Here is a 16,575-nt window from a genome sequence, read left to right as displayed (position 1 = left end):
GAATTTGAAGTTAAATAAAATGTGAAATAAATGGGAAATCAATCACCTTTGCCTTTGGGAGGAGGGAAGGGAAGGCTCAAAGAACCTCTTTGGTACAAATGTGATTCTTTTCCCCACATGCTGTGCTTTCATTGCTGGATTGACTACACCTGTCTTGGCTTTTGAATGTAGGATGTCAGCTATTTGACTGATTGAATTAATTTTCACCTAATATATGTTAAAGTTGGTGACTTCACCGTGGCATAAGAGGCCCTTAAAATTGCTGATAAATCAATGCGTCTCCTGCCTTTTCAACACACACATTTGTCTTTGCTTTCAGAGGGTTTTATTGGATTTGTCATGCTGTGTTTTTTCAGTACTGGTCAAGATAGATAACAATGAAAAATAACTCTCCTTGATATAATTCAAGGGTGGAAACAGCTTTTGCTAGTGCAATGCAAGTTCTCGGTAGTGTCGCTAATCGAATTGTTGTTCTTGGGCTTTGGATGTGTTGTCATCTTCAGTCCGGTGGCAGGAGAACCGCATGCACTTTGCACACTGCCAAGGTATGAAGAAGAGCCACGAGGTGGCAGCAGGAGCTGGTCCTAAAAGCATCTCCCTCCTGATGTCCTCAGTTCCTACCGGCATAGGCGGTTCTTCCATGCCGCTGTTGAAACCCAGCAGAAGAATTTGGGTCCTAGGAAGCGGGAAGCCTTCTCTGTCCCACCCGGGATGCATGCAGCAGTATGGTCAAGACCTCTTCAAAGCCTGGCGAGGAGTAAAACAATGAATTAAATAGGGATTCTCAAGTTATCCTTTGCATGGCCATATCTTAGCAGAACGGTTGTCCCGTCTCCCGCTCACAGCTGTGCACACCCTGCTGTCCTCCTCTTCTTGGAAGAAAACCGAGGCAGGGAGAGGCCCTGACACAAGCAGTGGCCTAGCAGGCTTCATTATGGCATGTTGTGTGCTTTCTCAGTGCTAACCCCCTCCTTCCCGCTGGCGTCAGTGGTACGATAGCTTCCAAAGGCAGCGACGCCGTGTGCATACCAAATACCTCTGTGCAAACCCTGGCTTTGCCCGATGAGCTCAGCAAACACACGCTTTTGTCTGCTCTCTGGTGGCATTTTAGAGGGAATGTGAGACCTTATTAAATCTGACCGTGACCTCCCTCTTTATCGCGGCCTCTGCAGGGCTCTCCAGCGTCCGAGCCGTGGGGAAGGCAGTGTTGCTAACCAGCCAGGGATTAAAGCACTTCATGGAATTTTCTTTTCCTCCTTCAGCTGAGTGGTGCATAATGTAACACTGTAAATTTTTCACCCTAACCCAAACACAGATCCTATTCTTCACTGAAGCAGAGCCAAAGCACTAGAATTTAATGGAAGCTTGTCACATCACATCCAAAGGAGTTTGAGATTTGTCAGCTAACTAAGAGTTGTGATGCCAGACAAAGATCTTGCGGGGCATAGTGAGAGTGGGAAGCAAACACATTCAGATATTGTAGCATGGGAGCTTGGGAACACAGCCAAGGAAGCAACACTGCCGGGGTCCCCAAAAGGAATATAGGTGTCAGATATAAAAACGCAGGATGCGTCCTGAAGTGTCCACATCCCTGTGCCTACCTAGCTACTGTGGATGGGGGATGAATACCTCCATATGAAATTTCCAAAGGAGTTCATACCTCCATTCAAAATTTTTTAGGGGTCCATAAATGAAAAAAGGTTGAAAACCACTGATCTAGTGGGGATAGCTTCAGGTGCTGCACAGATTCTGCATGTGCATATATGCATACGCAATGGGCCTGATCTCTTTATCATGTAAATAGTTCGATGCAGGAACTCTGTCCAGGACTTGTCATTACGGTTCACTCTATTTCTGGCTGTATCTTGACAATGTTTGCTCAGTGGAGTCGGGTGTTGGAAGGGTTTGGATGGGACTGGGTGTGTTTTTAGTGGGCAAAAAAGTGGGAGAGAGGTTATAAAGAAGAGCACCCTTGTTACAAGGTCACATTTAAGGATGGATACCAGAGGGGATATTGTAATCCAGTGCATTATCATCTATAGAAAGGTTAAGATTGGAAGGCACAAAGATCATGATGGTCTCCTGGAACCTCTCAAGTGTGGAAGGGCAGAAACGCATCATCCTTGTCCCACCATAAAACTTATGGCAGGACAGAACACGAGCAGGACAAAACAGACGTCCTTTCCCCTTGTTGTTGTACAACAATTCCTACTAACAGCTTTTGCTGCTTTATCATGGCGAACGTCTATACATTTGGGCACAAATCCCCTGCAGGGGATTCCCAGGGTGGGCCTCAACCCAGCATTTCACATTGCCTGGCTCCAACCCTGGGTTTGCAACTGCAAGCATGGAGTGGAATCCCATGGGGAGTTCCTCGGGTTGGGGTCAGGCGCACAGAGCCCCAGGATCGAGCCCCTGGAGCAGCAGGAGACCAGTCCTGCAGGCCCCGGGTGACGTGCACATGCCAATAAAATGGATCAGATGAGCCAGGATACATCTGGGGACAACACATCCCAGCACAAAAACAGCATCTGTTTGTAGCCTAAGAAAACCTCAATAGAAAGAGGAGTTAAGGTCTGGGCATAGCTGCTGCAATGCTTCTGAAGAAGGTATAGCTAAGGGGGCTTGGGCAGTGGGCAAGCTAAGCTGTAGGCCCTACTGGAGAACTGTGGGGCGTGTGTTTCCATGGGGAATGTGGACACCCATTTCCTCGCACAAACAGCGTAAGAGCCTATTGCCAGCGTGCTCAACAAACTTCTCTGGCTCCTTCATTTCAGGCTCCGGTTTGACCATTTCTGTTTTTTTAAACCGAGCCTCACTTAGAGCTTTTGTCTGCCTCTCTTCCCTTAGCATCTCCCTGCTTCATCATCCTTCTCCTTTCTTTTAAACCTCAGCTGAAGTTGGAGCTTTTTATCTCCTTTGCTTATAACCATTAATTTTGACTTTTTTTTTTTTTAAAGTCTGTGATGGGATGATTTGGCTCTGCAGCAATTTTAGCTGAAGGGCGCTCTGTGAAAGCAGATGAGGCACAGCGGTGGCTCTGTAACAGAACATCTCCGACAGAAAGGAAAAGAAACCAAGTTACAGAAACCAGAAATGCTGAGGTTGCCTGCTCCCTTGGGGGGAACCCTCCCGCATGTGTGTTGGTGACCTCGAGCAGGACTGTGCGTTCCCAGCGTCACAGGTAATAAATAGTTGACACCAGGCCTGCCTGTACAAACATGGTCTATGGCGTGTCGGCTGGTGGAGTTCAAGCCACTCTCCTGCCTTTTTATGCTGACACAGGCTCCCCTGTCTGCCTCATTAGAAGCTGGTGCAGTAAATCACAGAAGGATGGGTCCAACCCCCCTGCCTCTCCATCACTGGGAAGAGGGGGCGAATCAACAGGACTGGAGATGGATGCAGAGCTGGAATTTGTGCCTTGTGATGCCTGGCCATGTCGAATGCACACGTAGAATGCAATGACGCTCATAAGGAGAGCTGCCGTGGGTTCAGACTCCTGTGGCCCGGTGCAGTGTCTCACTGTGTTGTGCCCTGAAGCGGAGAAGCAATCTTACATAAAAGCCAGATTTCTAAAGCTCTTACAGCTGTTACTCAAAGTGTTGCCTTGTCCCAAAAGGGGATGGAGGAAAAGCAAAACAGGAGGCAGCTGGGGGAAGGGTGGTGGTCTTTGGAAACGCTTATTGTTTGCATCTGTGAAACTATCGACCCTATGAATCCAAACCCATATGCTGGTTTAGCATGTGGAGACGTACAGGTATGGGGAGATGTTGGAACTGGAGACCCCTCTGCACCTGGGTGGCTGATGCACAGGAAGGTCTGCATTTCTCAGATTGTGGTGATTTATAGGTTTACAAGTGGAACTGGGTAATCACTTGTAATGTCCCCTCTGTCCTGCCCCTGAGGAATTAGCACTTCGCACTCGGGGCTATTTGCTACCTTGGAGGACCATCACTGTACAAATGGAGGAGCTGAGGGATAGATGTGGGGGGAAACACTGCAGCAAGTTGGTAGAAAACCGGGGTCTCTGTTTCCCGTAGCTTCCTGCGAAATCCGAAGTCAGAAATGTTCTGGATTCTCCTGTAATTTTCCTAAGGGCCATTTAGTTGAATCCATCTCGCATTCTTCCCTACTGTTATTCTAGCATCAGCAGCTATTGCTCATCTGTTTTACCCACCATGCACATATTTGTGATTCTTGTGCTGAATGGAAGAAGCCGAAGCAGACTAGGGGGTGTGACTGGACTGGGCTGGGGGCATGTGCCAAGCCGACCCGGCCACCTTCAGAGCATCCACCAGCAGCGAACACATCTGGGAGACGTTCATTTATATCAAGCTCTGTCAGCCTCAGTAGTGTCAATGAGCCTCATAATGGAAATAGCAGGGAAGGGTTATTTATTTTCCTAAGCTGCAGTGCTGGCTCATTTACTTATTCATGGTGGAGCCTGAACATATATAGAGCTCTTCGATTTGCCTGCTTTTCTCCGCCATGCTGGCAGCTGTGTTTTGATTTTCTAATATACAGGAATGGTTTATGCCTGGAAACAATTAATGTGAATATTGGAGCTCAGTAAAGATTATAACAAAGGCCAAAGATTTCTCTCTCCTTTCTGTCTCACTGCCATAGAGTAGAAGGTACCTGTATGGGGCCTAAATCCATCTGGTTCGTCTTTATTCTACACACTTCACGCCAGCTTTCTGAGCAAGTCTTTTCACCCCCGCTGAGGCATTATACCAGGAGTTACAATCAGCAGGGCCCTTGCACTCTCTGATCAAAAGCCTTTTGGCTATTTGTGTTTATTCTTAAATAGAGGAAACAATAATGGGCACTCTTTCTCAGCCAAGCACCAGGACAAGCGCATTATTGTCCGTGCCCACGTGACTGCTGAGTTGATTAACTGTAATGGTCGGAGACGGCACCAGCGTGTAAGCATTCAGAAGGCAAGCCCTAAGGAAATTAAAGGTTTAAATTATCCTCCACATGTCCAGCATCCTCCTAAAACGAATCCAACCTGCGGGTTGCTTGGGCAGAAGTGCTAACAGCAGAATGAAGCATTGTTAGCGCAGTAAATGAAGTTGCATAATAAATTATGTTTAAGTGATCCCACTCTATTAAGAAGTGATTGATACATATATATGTCAGGTAGAGCTCTTTGGAAGCAGGCTTTCTGCTTCTGTCCCACGTGGCTCTTCGGTTTGGGCTCATTTTCCTTGCTTTCAGCACACTGTGCGTATAGAAACGGCAGGCCAAGCAAGGCCTCATGTTTAACAAGTTTCATGGCTTTCACTAAGCCAGCTTTCCACGTTGGGACCAATGGCATTCAGATCTCATCAGTGCATCTGATGGCATTCAGATCTCTTCCCTTGCTTGTGGGAGCGGATAGTAGGTTTGATGTGTGTTGCCTCCCCTCTGAAACTTGGACCAGAAGGGTTCACTCGGGGTTGGTTCGGGAGAGGAATTGGAGCATTAGTTGTCATGTTGTCATATTTCCTATGTTAATCCTACAAGGCATCTCTTCACCTTCAGAGTCACGAGTACTCTTGATTGAAGGGCCCCTGAGCTTCATGCTTATGTACAGACTTGTCATCCCAGGATTTCCGCTGATGCTTTTATGTGGCCTTTTTGACCAGCGCTGCTTTTTTTCTCTCGCTCTCACCCAGAGTGCGGCATTTCCTGATCTGGAGTGACCGTTTGCACTAGTGTGAAGGCTTCTGGTCCACATTAGCTTCTTTGTGGTGAAAGGCTCAAAGAAAGAGCTGTAATACACGGCTTTAAAAACTCCTTGACGGGTCTAATTGCCAATTTAATTTTTTCATAAAATGCTAATGGGCCCCAATTAGAGCTGAAAAACGGAAGGTGATCCCTTTTGAAGGACAGGTCTTAGTCAAGCTTGGAGCCTTTTGAACCCACCATATGTCAAGTTTGACGGTGTCTGTTTCTTGTGATCTGTCACATCAAAGGGCTGTTGGGGGTTTGCAGCAGGATGACTGCACCTTGGATTCAGTCAAGCTCCTGCCTCATTTTTCCTGTAAAAGATAGACTGAGACTAGTGTGTGACTCACTAATGAGGACGATATGTGCTGATCCATAGCAAGCTCTCACCAGAAACCAAATGACCAATTTTAGCAGGGATTTCCAGGGGACAAAAAATATGCTGGAGCGCTTCCTCTGGAAAGCTAGCTGGAGTCTACTGCCTTCTACATGGCAGGAGCCACTATTGCAATTTTTCTGGAGAAAAAGAGAATATAGCTCTGGAAAGAAAATATAAAAACGGAATCCCCTTGGCAAAAGGGGATCCTTTCCGAAGTCAAACATTTGGAAAACATGTACCCCTGTGCAAATACAAGTACATGCATGCATCCACAGCTCTACGCTAGTCACCAGCCTGTGTTTAACAAATATATGCACATCTGTACATATTGGAAACAGGCAAATTGATTCAAATATGACGGTTAACCCTGCAGTGCCCCCAGATTATTTTAAATAACATCTTTTCTTTTCACCTCTCATTCCCTAGGCATAATTTGATTTAATTGCAAAGGCCAAATGTTTCAAAAGACGAAGGCCTGGGCATTGTGCAGGTGTCTAACTTTTAAGTACTCCTTTTGAAAAACATTGCTAGCAACCTATAAATGGAGCCTGGGTGTCTATTTCAGTACACATCCCTACAGATTTCACCCATAAAAGGAGATAAAGGAATAATTCCTTCAGTTTTACAGGGGTAGCAAACTGTGCTTACAACACTTGCTGTCATCCATGCACTTTAGCAAAGAAGGGCTGAAATTTGGCATTTTGCCTTCGAGTCCCCTTCTTGCCACCATTCTCTTGTCCTTATCCGTGATGTTATTCTCCTAGTGCCAGAATGAATATTCACACTTGTATATTCAGCACTAATGCACATATTAAATAACATTAATATCTGCAGTTTTTTGCATGTATTACAACAGGCTGAAATCTTGAATGGCCAGTGCTTGTCTTCCTTGCCTTTCTTACCATTACCTATGGAGGACTCTAGCTCTTGGGATTCATTGGAACTGAGCTGTTTAATGTTCGCGTCCTACAGAGATCTTACTGCCTCTTGAGAAGTGGGTTACCTGGTAGGATACTTTGAGCTAACTGGGAAAAGGATCAAGCCTTCCAGTGGGCCCCTTCTCACCTTGGCACACACAGAGAGGCTTTGCCTTCCTGAAACAAAGTTCTCTACTTTACTTTTTAGGATCTTATTGCCCAACTTTCCTAAGCCCAAAGGATTTACTGCTGAACCCTTTCCTTACCCCCAGAGGCAGCAGGGAAAGGATGACTGACTTAACTAGAGCGTTGCTCTGTGCTACAATCCTTTTTACGAGCTCCCCAGTGACTAGGGGACAGATCAGAGCAATGCAGTGGCTCTGCCAGGACCTCTGATAACTGAGTGCTGTGGATAAATGGCACACCATCCCTTTAGAAGGCACCTTCCAGCCGGCTGGAGCCAACTGCTCAAGCAGGAGCCTTGTTTCCTGTGATGTGTCCCTTCTCATGTTGTTGCTGCCCTGCCTGAGCATGATGTCTGAGCTCCTCAGATGTGCCCTAATGTGTTTATGCTCAAGTTTTAATACTTTGCCTGTGACTTATTAATCAAGCAGCTCATGTAATGAATGCCACTCTCTCCTCCGCCTGCATATTCCCCAAACCATCACTTTGCTGGCACAAGTCTGCCTGCTGGGATCTGAGCCATTTAAGAAGATGCAAGTATGTGGTGTGGATGCTGCAATGCTAAACCTTAATGACTTGACTGACTAAATACGTTGACACTTAACTGGCTCAAGTGAACACATTTTGGGGAGATGCATTACAGCTGTAAACATGTCAGCGAAGGTTGGAGAAACCCAGCTTAAGGCCACCATCTAAATAGAAGGGGAGAGTGCTATCACCCACCTGGAATACTACAAATCCCTTGGTTTGTTTCTGATTATTCTTCAGTCACTTGCAGCAGAGTCGACATGAATACCTGCATTAGGTTAATTCTCAGCTTTCCTCCAGCTGGTTTGAAAAGAAGGGATCCTTAACACTGATCCCCTCTAGGTTTAAATGCATCACAGGCTTGGCTTGGCAGGTTGCCATTGTGTTTGCACTCCAAGTTTGGGAAGGAGAGAGAGGAAAGAAGGCAGTGTTGGTCTAGTTTAACGCGTACATTCAAGAAAGCGCTTGGTACTGCTTCTAGTTTTTCTCCTCCGGTTTCCAACTACTTTTGGCTCAGATTGGATCTTATACTTGTAAAGGAAGAAGGAGAGTTGCAGCTTCTCAGATGAGTTTTCGGAAGACTGTGGTTTGGTCGTGTGAACTTGGTCATGACCCTCCCAAGTGCCCTGACCGCAAAGATTTGTTTTGAACTCAATGGAAAATACAGCTTTGCCCTTTCCATGGGTTTCAGTGCAGACAGTGTGGCCCGCTGACATTTTTGCTGCTAATGAATTCCTCACTTCTCTGGGACATGCTATTGTGCATATTATAGATGAGACTTTTAATACAAAGTCTTGAAAAGCCCTGAAAGCTAATACTGATCTCTAGATTGGGCACCGCCTTAATGCTGGTATTCAAAATGCTCTCGTGGGGCCCGGTCATGACACTTGAACCCCCACCAGAAAGGCCAGCCCCTGAAGAGTGAAATCTCAGCCCTTGCCCCCGCTGCAGAGACCTCCAATGAATTTGTGACAGCTGTGATGAGGTTGTGATCTGGACATCTGTCCGTGGGGACCTGGCCTAAGGTGGGTGTAGTGGTATTTTTCTCTTCTGTGGCTTCTGCCTGAGCTATTACAAGCTGTACTCATGTTGATTATTTTTACCTCCCTGCAAATGATATTTTCCAATATAACGCATGGCTAGAGGAATAGAAATGTGTGGAGAGCAAGGTCCTACATTGGTGAGGAGTTGAAAAAAGTGTGTGTTCTTTCCTCCTCCCTCTGTGAAATCCTCACCTGTTCACCTACAAAAAATATTTTTCCCCTTGGCAGTGCCATGCCTGTTAATGAGAGACTGACGGGCCACAGGACTGTGGAGAAGACTACATTAATTCTTTCTTGCTCCTGGAAGGAATTCAGGTTCTCTCATTAATACATAATTTCACAAGGGTGAAACGATTGGTGTTGTTCATTGGGTATTTTTTCTCATTTTGTAACTACAGGGAAAAGTTAGGTAATGGTTTTAGAAGCATCCTGTTAACCCTATTGTTTTGTTGCATCTCTTCACTGGAGAAGTTGCAGGTTTGCTGTCTGCACATCAGGCTGGAAGTTGCCCCCCACCCCTGTTTTTTTGTTTGCTTGTAACTATAGTTCGATGGGTACACCCACAAATGGCATCCCTGTCTCCATGACTTCTGCTCAGGGTGGCTGTCTCTAACAGCCTTCAACTTCCTCTTCCTTGGGGCTTTGGGCTACTGCTGTTTGTCTGCTGTTGTCAAGTTAATGAGTCATTACCTGTCATGACCCCACTAGAAAGTTAGATTTCAGGTGCGTCTGCTCCGACTCGGTGATTTGGTTTTTGCGAGCACTGCCAGCTGCATGCAGCACTGCGCTCCACTCCATGGGACGTTCTTCCACGGCTGGTTTCATAGTAAAGATGGCTAATGTTACAGCACAAGAAGCAGATGGCGAAGTGTGAACTGCTCAGTGTCAGGATTTATTGATCCAGGAGGCTGTGTGTCGACTAATGCATTCCCCGTGGTCAATATTATTTCCTCTTGAAGAAAACCAGAAGTCGTCACATAGTCTACAAGAAAGTAAGATCTCCTTGTCTTGGAAGTGTTGTATTTCACCACTAGTCAGAAAGAATTCAGACCCATACCGTGTATGTGTCCGAACTTAGCGTGGCTGGGACCCCAGCACAACATAGCTATTCCCTGTGCTGCTCGGGCTAACGTGGCTGCTATTTCCTGTGGCAGGGGTTGCACGTGCTCCAGCAGTTGGACTGTGATGACCTCTGCCACAAGCAAAGCCTGCTTCAGCATCCCAGTTTCAGACCATTACAAAAGCTACTGGTTTAGGCTGAGCGTGGGCGCCGAAACAATAAGCCAGTCGGTTTGTGACTGGTAAAGGCATAAATTTCAGCTATGTATTTAGAAAGAGCAATGGGAGAAAACTCCTCTTTGTGCTTCAGGGCCATGTGCCTATGCACGTTTCACATCTCTCTTTCTCTCATTTTGCTTGTGTCAGGGTCTCCCCTGGGTTTTTTAAACTGAGGTTTTCTCTCGCCCTCCAAGCCCATTTCCCTTGTACTGGATTTTCAATGCTGAGTTTATAATCCTCCTCTCCCCTGCAAAAAAAATAACCTTGCATTTTGGTATCAAGCATGGCTTTGCTGTAAGGCCAAAAGTGTGGGTAATTCTTTTACTCGGAGAAAGACGAGGCATTGGCCTGAAGAGGTGACATACAGAAGGCCAGGGTCTTTCACCTTACTTCACTGACATCCTTGCATCTCATTTGCCTAGTGATTTTTTTCCCCCCACCTCCGCTTTGGATTTGCACTAGTTCTCTATTGGTTTCCAGGTGATTTTTAAGGTGTTACAGATGCAAAGGAAATCCCAGATGGTGTGGGATCCACCTACCACCTGTCTGAAAGAGGCCTTCCCCATATTGCTTCAATTGTGATAAATATGGAGGTTGTGGGCTTGCAAGGCAAACTAAGGAGCTTTGATGGAAGCAGAGATAAGGGTTTTTTTTTCTATTTTTGCTGTGTGGATGTTTGTGGATGAGGGCTGTTTGTGATTCTGCCGGTGGTGGTTGGCGGTTATTGATCCTGGTTTGTGTGCACCGGTGTTTGAACAAAAATACGTGGAAAGAAACAGATGAATAGGGGGTACTAGTAACAACTTGTGGCAGTTCAGAGTACATATTTATATAGACAGTATTCTTTACAAGTGTATCCCAGGACACCATAAGGCCGTGACCGTAGGTCCTTTGCCGAGGGAGTTGAGTGCTACTCCAAGACAAAGCTCTCCCACAGTAGGAATCAAATGGCAAACTGTTAGATTAAAATAATTGCATTTAAATAGGAAGAGGTATGGCCTCTAAGGAGGCACCCAAGGAAGAGGTTTGTATTGGGTTCCCAAAATCTACTGTCTGATGTCCCCCTTGCTGGACCGTGGATGTAACAAAATACAAATTACTCTAGGAAAGGAAAGACAAAGCCAACCTCAGCCTGGGTTCTGAAGGTTGTAAGCGCATTGTGCAAGGCCTCGGGTAGTGTTTCTAAAGTCCAGAATAAAATCAGGAAGATGGAAGGGGGCTTGGTGACTAAGAGGCCAGTAGCAAGGTGTGGAGGGGACGAGCGGAAGTTGTCGCACTGCAACACCCACTGACATCATGGAATACCCTAGGCAGAGAGGGATGGGGGGGACTCCGTTTAGCTCCCGATATCCAGGAGGTCAGAATATACCTTTAAACTGATATCCTACGTGGGAATCTCTGGGTCAGGGAGACCAGTACAGTGGTGGGAGTGGGGCCGTAGTGCCGTCCATATCCTTTTCTCTGGCTCATGGGGGACTTCACCGTTTTGGCAGTCCAGTGCCTCTCACTACCAGAAAATTCACACGTGCAAAAATGAGAAGGCGGTGAGCGTAACTTGGGTGTTGTCAGCCTGGAGGTGCAGGGGGTTGAACGCAGGATGAGCCTGGATCAGGAATTCATCCTGGAAATCTTCTGTAACAGTAGGAAGTCAAACCCAGTTGTACTGGTAGAGGATCTGGAGGCTGCTTGTGGCATTAGTCAATTAGCCGAGCACTTTGTAGTGGAAAGCTGGCTGTTCTACCTGTACAGGAAGGTACGTACAGCATGTGCTCAATGGAGCCCGATATTGTGAAGACCTGTGTGATGCATGGCACTTTGTTTTTGCAGGCAGTAAGCGGTGCGTTGATATAATGCCTTTTTAAGGCTGTATTGCATGCACGTTCTAAACCAGACGACGTTCACAGCATTCGTTCATTCCTGATGAGCTTGTGTCCATATCCTTTAGCCTCCACCTCATGCTCCACAGTTCCACGTGAGTAGCGCATTTTTCTAAAGAAGTCTTCAGGATTAGCCCAGCAGCAGGTCATGAGACTTGACATGCGATGCTTGTGGGAGAAGCCCAGGACTGGGAATTGCAAGGGTGCCCTTTCCTTTAGGACTGAGATGTGGCAGGAACTGTGTCAAGATTCAGGACAGGGCGAACGTGAGATGCCGCAAGTCGTTATTGAGGTACTGTGGGCAGAGCTGTGAGTGAAATCTTGCAGAGCACCAGCCCTGCGTGTTGACAGACTATTTCTAGTCCAAATAGTCTCCCTTTTTATGCTGGGTTTCTTCAATTCCTGGCAGAATTTCCTTCCTTTCCAAACCAGCAGCAGTTCATTGGTGCAACTGTATTAAACTGCAGTTTAGCGTTTAGTCTGGTGATACCAACTTAAACATGACCATCAAACTAAAAACAGCCTATTTCGGGACAAAATCTGACATCATGCTTTTGTTGCTATCTGGAAGATATCAAGCAGGATCCCCAGAGATATCACCTGCACTGATCTCCTCCTGGCTTCCACAGACAGTTGGCTTGCATGAGCCCTGAATGACCTGAACTTGCTGTTTAGGTTTTATCATTATAAATCACTGCAGATAGACCTTGGATCACCACAGATGAGCTCTTTTTACAGAACTTATTCATTAATCAAGGCTTCTTATCATGTGGAGTGGGAGATGAAGGGAAAAGGGAGTTTCATTGAACAGGGTCCAATTACATGCAAACAGCTGCACCAAACAGCCTTGAGGATTTTAACGTCAACTGACAATAGCAAAGAAGGTCAGGGTTAGGACTGGCACATAACTTGCCCCTCTAGGCTGAGAGATTGGAGACAATTTAGCCCTGTCTTATTGTGCAGTGCCCAGGCTCCCAAATCTAGGCAGAAAAGGGGCTGATTGGAGTGGTGGTGTGAATTCTGAATTTCCAGGCTGTTTTCAGACTAAGTTGGACAGCAGGCAGCATGCTAGAATTCATGGGCTTTTTAAAAAAATGTCCTTCATTCATTTTTACAACTTCTACTGAATTCAGGACTGTTTCTAAAAAAACAGAAATCCCCTTGCTGGAGTGGAAAAGGACCCCTGTGCAAGGTGAGAGTCCTCATTGCAGATATACCGCGGCTGCTCCCTTCACAAGGTGCTTTAGGGGTGTGTTTTGTCTTCCTCTGAAGCAGCAGATATCGGCCCCTTGCCACAGACAGACACAGAGCCTGACCTGATACAGCTGTTCAATGTACCACCAAACCATGAGCAGTTCCCGAATGGTCTAAATTTCAGGCCTTTCTATATATGGTCTTTTATACCACATTTCAAATTGGCTTTTAGTTTGCAAGGTCATTCATTGCATTTAGTGTTTGTTTGTACAGGACTTAACATGTTGAACACCAGTCTGGTTGAGGGGCTGGATCCTACTGTCATGCAAGCAATTTAAGAGTAACAATTACCACCCACCCCTACTGCTGACACATCTGCTGCCCCAGCTCTTCCTGTATCTTATAATGGACCTGGTCCTGCACGTAACAATTCTTCCCAATTCCTGCTGGGGAGGAGACAAATTGGGAACTGCTTTGCCCTTTCTGTGGGTTTCAGTGCAGACAGTGTGGCCCACTGAGATTTGGGAATAGTCAAATTGGGAATAGTGGGTGCGTCTACATATTCATTAATGCACCATAATTGTGGGGCATTAAGCTGGGTACTTGTAATAACAAGTACTAACTTAATGCTCTGTATTCGGCACTACTAAACTGGCGCACGGTTTTAGGTGACGCTAATGCGCAGTAGACTCATTGTACTATACATTAACATGGTTTTTGCTTGCCACGCTAATGCTCAGTAGAATGAGTCTACTGCGCATTTAGTGTCTCGTGTAGACGTGCCCACTCAGGAGCATCAGATTAGGTCCGGAGGGCATTAGAGCTAACCGACGCAAAGAGCAGAATTTTCCTAAGGTTTCGGCGTCCAGCTCACATGTAAGCGACTGCATTTTAAAGCGATTTCAGCAATATCTGCCATTGAGCCCTTCTGGAAATGTGGCCTCTATCTCCCAATTCAGCAAGGGCCTTAAGAGCAAGCCTAAGTTCATCCCTATTGAGCAGAGTATTTAAGCACGTGCTTATGTTCTTCTGCGTACCTGCACGCTCGGCACCACAGCCTGATCTCTGGGCAGGGAGCTCGCTAGAGCAGTGTACGATTCTTTTCTTTTACTCGATCGAATTTCATTCCCCAGTCCTCCAGGGCAGGACCTCTCCGCATCTGGTGCATGTTAATAGGATGGACTTGGTGAGGCCTTCTGGCCCCACTGGAGCGAATGCGTGAGAGCGGTCTTGGGTTTCTTGCCGGTTTTATGCAGTCGTTGCCTGCAGTTTGCCTGGCCGCCTCTGTGTGGCCTGCATCGTGTGTTGAGTCATTCTTTCTTTCCTGTCTCCCTGTCCACACCCCCCTTCTTTTATTCCAGCATGCAGGCGGCTAATTAAGTGCACAGGACGGCCTTCAGCGCATAATATTGTAATGAGGTAGGAGGGTTAGCCGCAGCTGCCTTAGCATGAGCAGCAGGCTGTGTTCCTGGTGCCAGGAACTAGGAAGGAGCTGACTTTTCCTTTTAAGTTGACTAGAGCAGAAAGATTGAAAGGCAGACAGGGGCAAGGTCTGCCTCTGATGCGGAGCGTGAGCAGGGCGTGGGGATCCTAGACCGTCTCCGAGCAGAGCCAGTGAGTTTGCTGAAGATGGGCAACCAGCCTGGGAGGCCCGAGGAGCAGGAGCAAGGTCTGTGCACCCCGGGGAGACTGTCTGGATGACCTGTGTACTGAATGCGGTTGTTTTTCTGCATCTCTGTCTGCATGCTTGCTGCACGCGTGTAAATTGTTCCCTGGACGGTTAGCTGTCCTGCCCTAGTGAACAGAAAGGAGAGGCTGCTGTCAGGGACAATGCCAGTCGGTGTCTTGGCACGGTCTCAGGATGCCCGTTGCTGGCGTTTACCTTGCCGCTAGGAAAGGCCACTGATTATTGGTGCATACTTGAAATCTTAGGGAGAATTTTTTGAATTTGCTTCCTGGAAGGAAGAGATTACCAGGAGGGACCTTTCATGCCTGACAGATATTGTTCCACGTCGCCTGCATGATGCAGCTAAAAAGTTGTAAAGCTTATCTCTGGACGAACAACTTGTCAGGGGCTGCTGCCTCCTCATTGTTTGTGGCCCGAGGCCTCGGCTTTTCCAGGCCTTTAGAATTCAAAAGGATCCTTTTGTGAGCGGGTCTTTCCCCCATTGTCCTGGCTGCAGCCTGGTGCTTCAGCGCTTGCAGGTTTTACACAAAGGGCGGGGGGGGCTAGAGGTAGGACATTCACCTTGAGCAGAGAAATGTCTATGCTGCATGCTCAGAAAAAGGACAATAACGTGTCTTTATTGCCTTATCACTGCCGTGCTACCCTGTGGTTCGTCCTGTTAGCCTCTGTCATCTGGTGCGGGGAGAACAGTACCTCCATTGATCTTTTTTTTTTCCTTTCCCCCCCCGCCTCCTGCCTAAGTCCCATTTGAGCATAAATCCTTCTAATATTTGGGCTTATGTACTAGCATTGTTGCCACGGGGAGTCCATTCACAGAATTCCCTGTTTTGGGGAAGCTCTCTATAGCAAGACGAGCATAGCCGGCGATTTCAAATGCCAACACAGGTAGCTGACCTGTTGGCCTGGTGGAGACAGCGCTGCCCACTGCCTCCCACTGTACCCAGTTAGGTGGAAATTCTTGAGCGGTTTGTTCATAACCAGTCTAATGAAGAACAGAAGCACTGCCAAGAGCCAGTCACCAGAAGAAATGCTGCCCCAGGGAAATGCCATGCCTGCCTCCACCCCACGCACCAAAATGCCCTACAAGTTTGACAAGTCTCTTTGAAGTTAAGCATGCATTACTATCACTGCAGCTGGGGAGAAACAGCACGATAATAAAGTTTAAGGTGTGGGGTGGGTGGCAGGGTTCCCAACGGGCTGAGATTTTCAGAGCCAGCGAAGGGCTTTGAACACCCCTTGGCCATTATAAACAAGGGGGCCCAAGTCTTCACATCCGCTAGGTGGCTTTGAAAATTTCTACCAGCTTTAGCATTCGTGCCTCAGGTGATATTTTCTGTGCTGAGGGGGCAGGGTTGCTGCTGTTCTCCACAAAATGAAAAGACATTTCAGCCTTGAAGTGGGGTCGACTAGACCAAACTGTGTCCTGAAATTTTGCTTCAGGGTGGTTTGTAAGACAACGGGAAATGCAGTTAAAAGGTGCACACATGCTTCAGTTGTAAACCAAGGATTCGTGGCTCATTCTTGGATGTGGGGAAACACCCTTACCAGATCTCACAAAACAGAAGAAATTAAAGCCTGGCTGAAAACCTGGACTTCAGGGGCAAGCAGTGGATGCAGAGGTTGCTTCAGATGATGTCTTTAAGTTGATGACGAGAGCAGGAGTTGACGGCTCTGCCCTTTGCCGCTTTGGCAGGAACGCAAGTGTGCGATGATTTTGTTTTTATTTAATAGAGATTGGGCCCAATTCTCTCATTTGTTTTTCAAAATAAATTTCAAA

The 16,575-nt window shown here is 46.9% G+C and overlaps 1 protein-coding gene across 5 annotated transcripts in view; it reads left to right on the top strand.

Annotated features, from left to right (window-relative positions):
* SPECC1 (sperm antigen with calponin homology and coiled-coil domains 1) overlaps positions 1-16,575 on the top strand; it is a 153,298-nt gene that overhangs the window by 24,139 nt on the left and 112,584 nt on the right. The window contains exon 1 of one of the 5 annotated variants that reach the window (XM_019511216.1): positions 14,443-14,780. The exons of the other annotated variants lie outside the window; for them this stretch is intronic. Within the exon in view, the coding sequence (XP_019366761.1) occupies positions 14,741-14,780 (40 nt within the window). The 5' untranslated portion in view covers positions 14,443-14,740. Of the gene's footprint in view, positions 1-14,442; positions 14,781-16,575 lie in introns of those variants that run through there. 5 annotated transcript variants of the gene reach the window in all.

The sequence above is a fragment of the Gavialis gangeticus genome, unplaced genomic scaffold (genome assembly GCF_001723915.1).
Source record: "Gavialis gangeticus isolate Ggan-Ray unplaced genomic scaffold, GavGan_comp1, whole genome shotgun sequence".
Taxonomy (NCBI): Eukaryota; Metazoa; Chordata; order Crocodylia; family Gavialidae; genus Gavialis; species Gavialis gangeticus.
The sequence above is the reverse complement of the archived record's forward strand: the minus strand, read 5'-3'. Positions and strand labels throughout refer to the sequence as shown.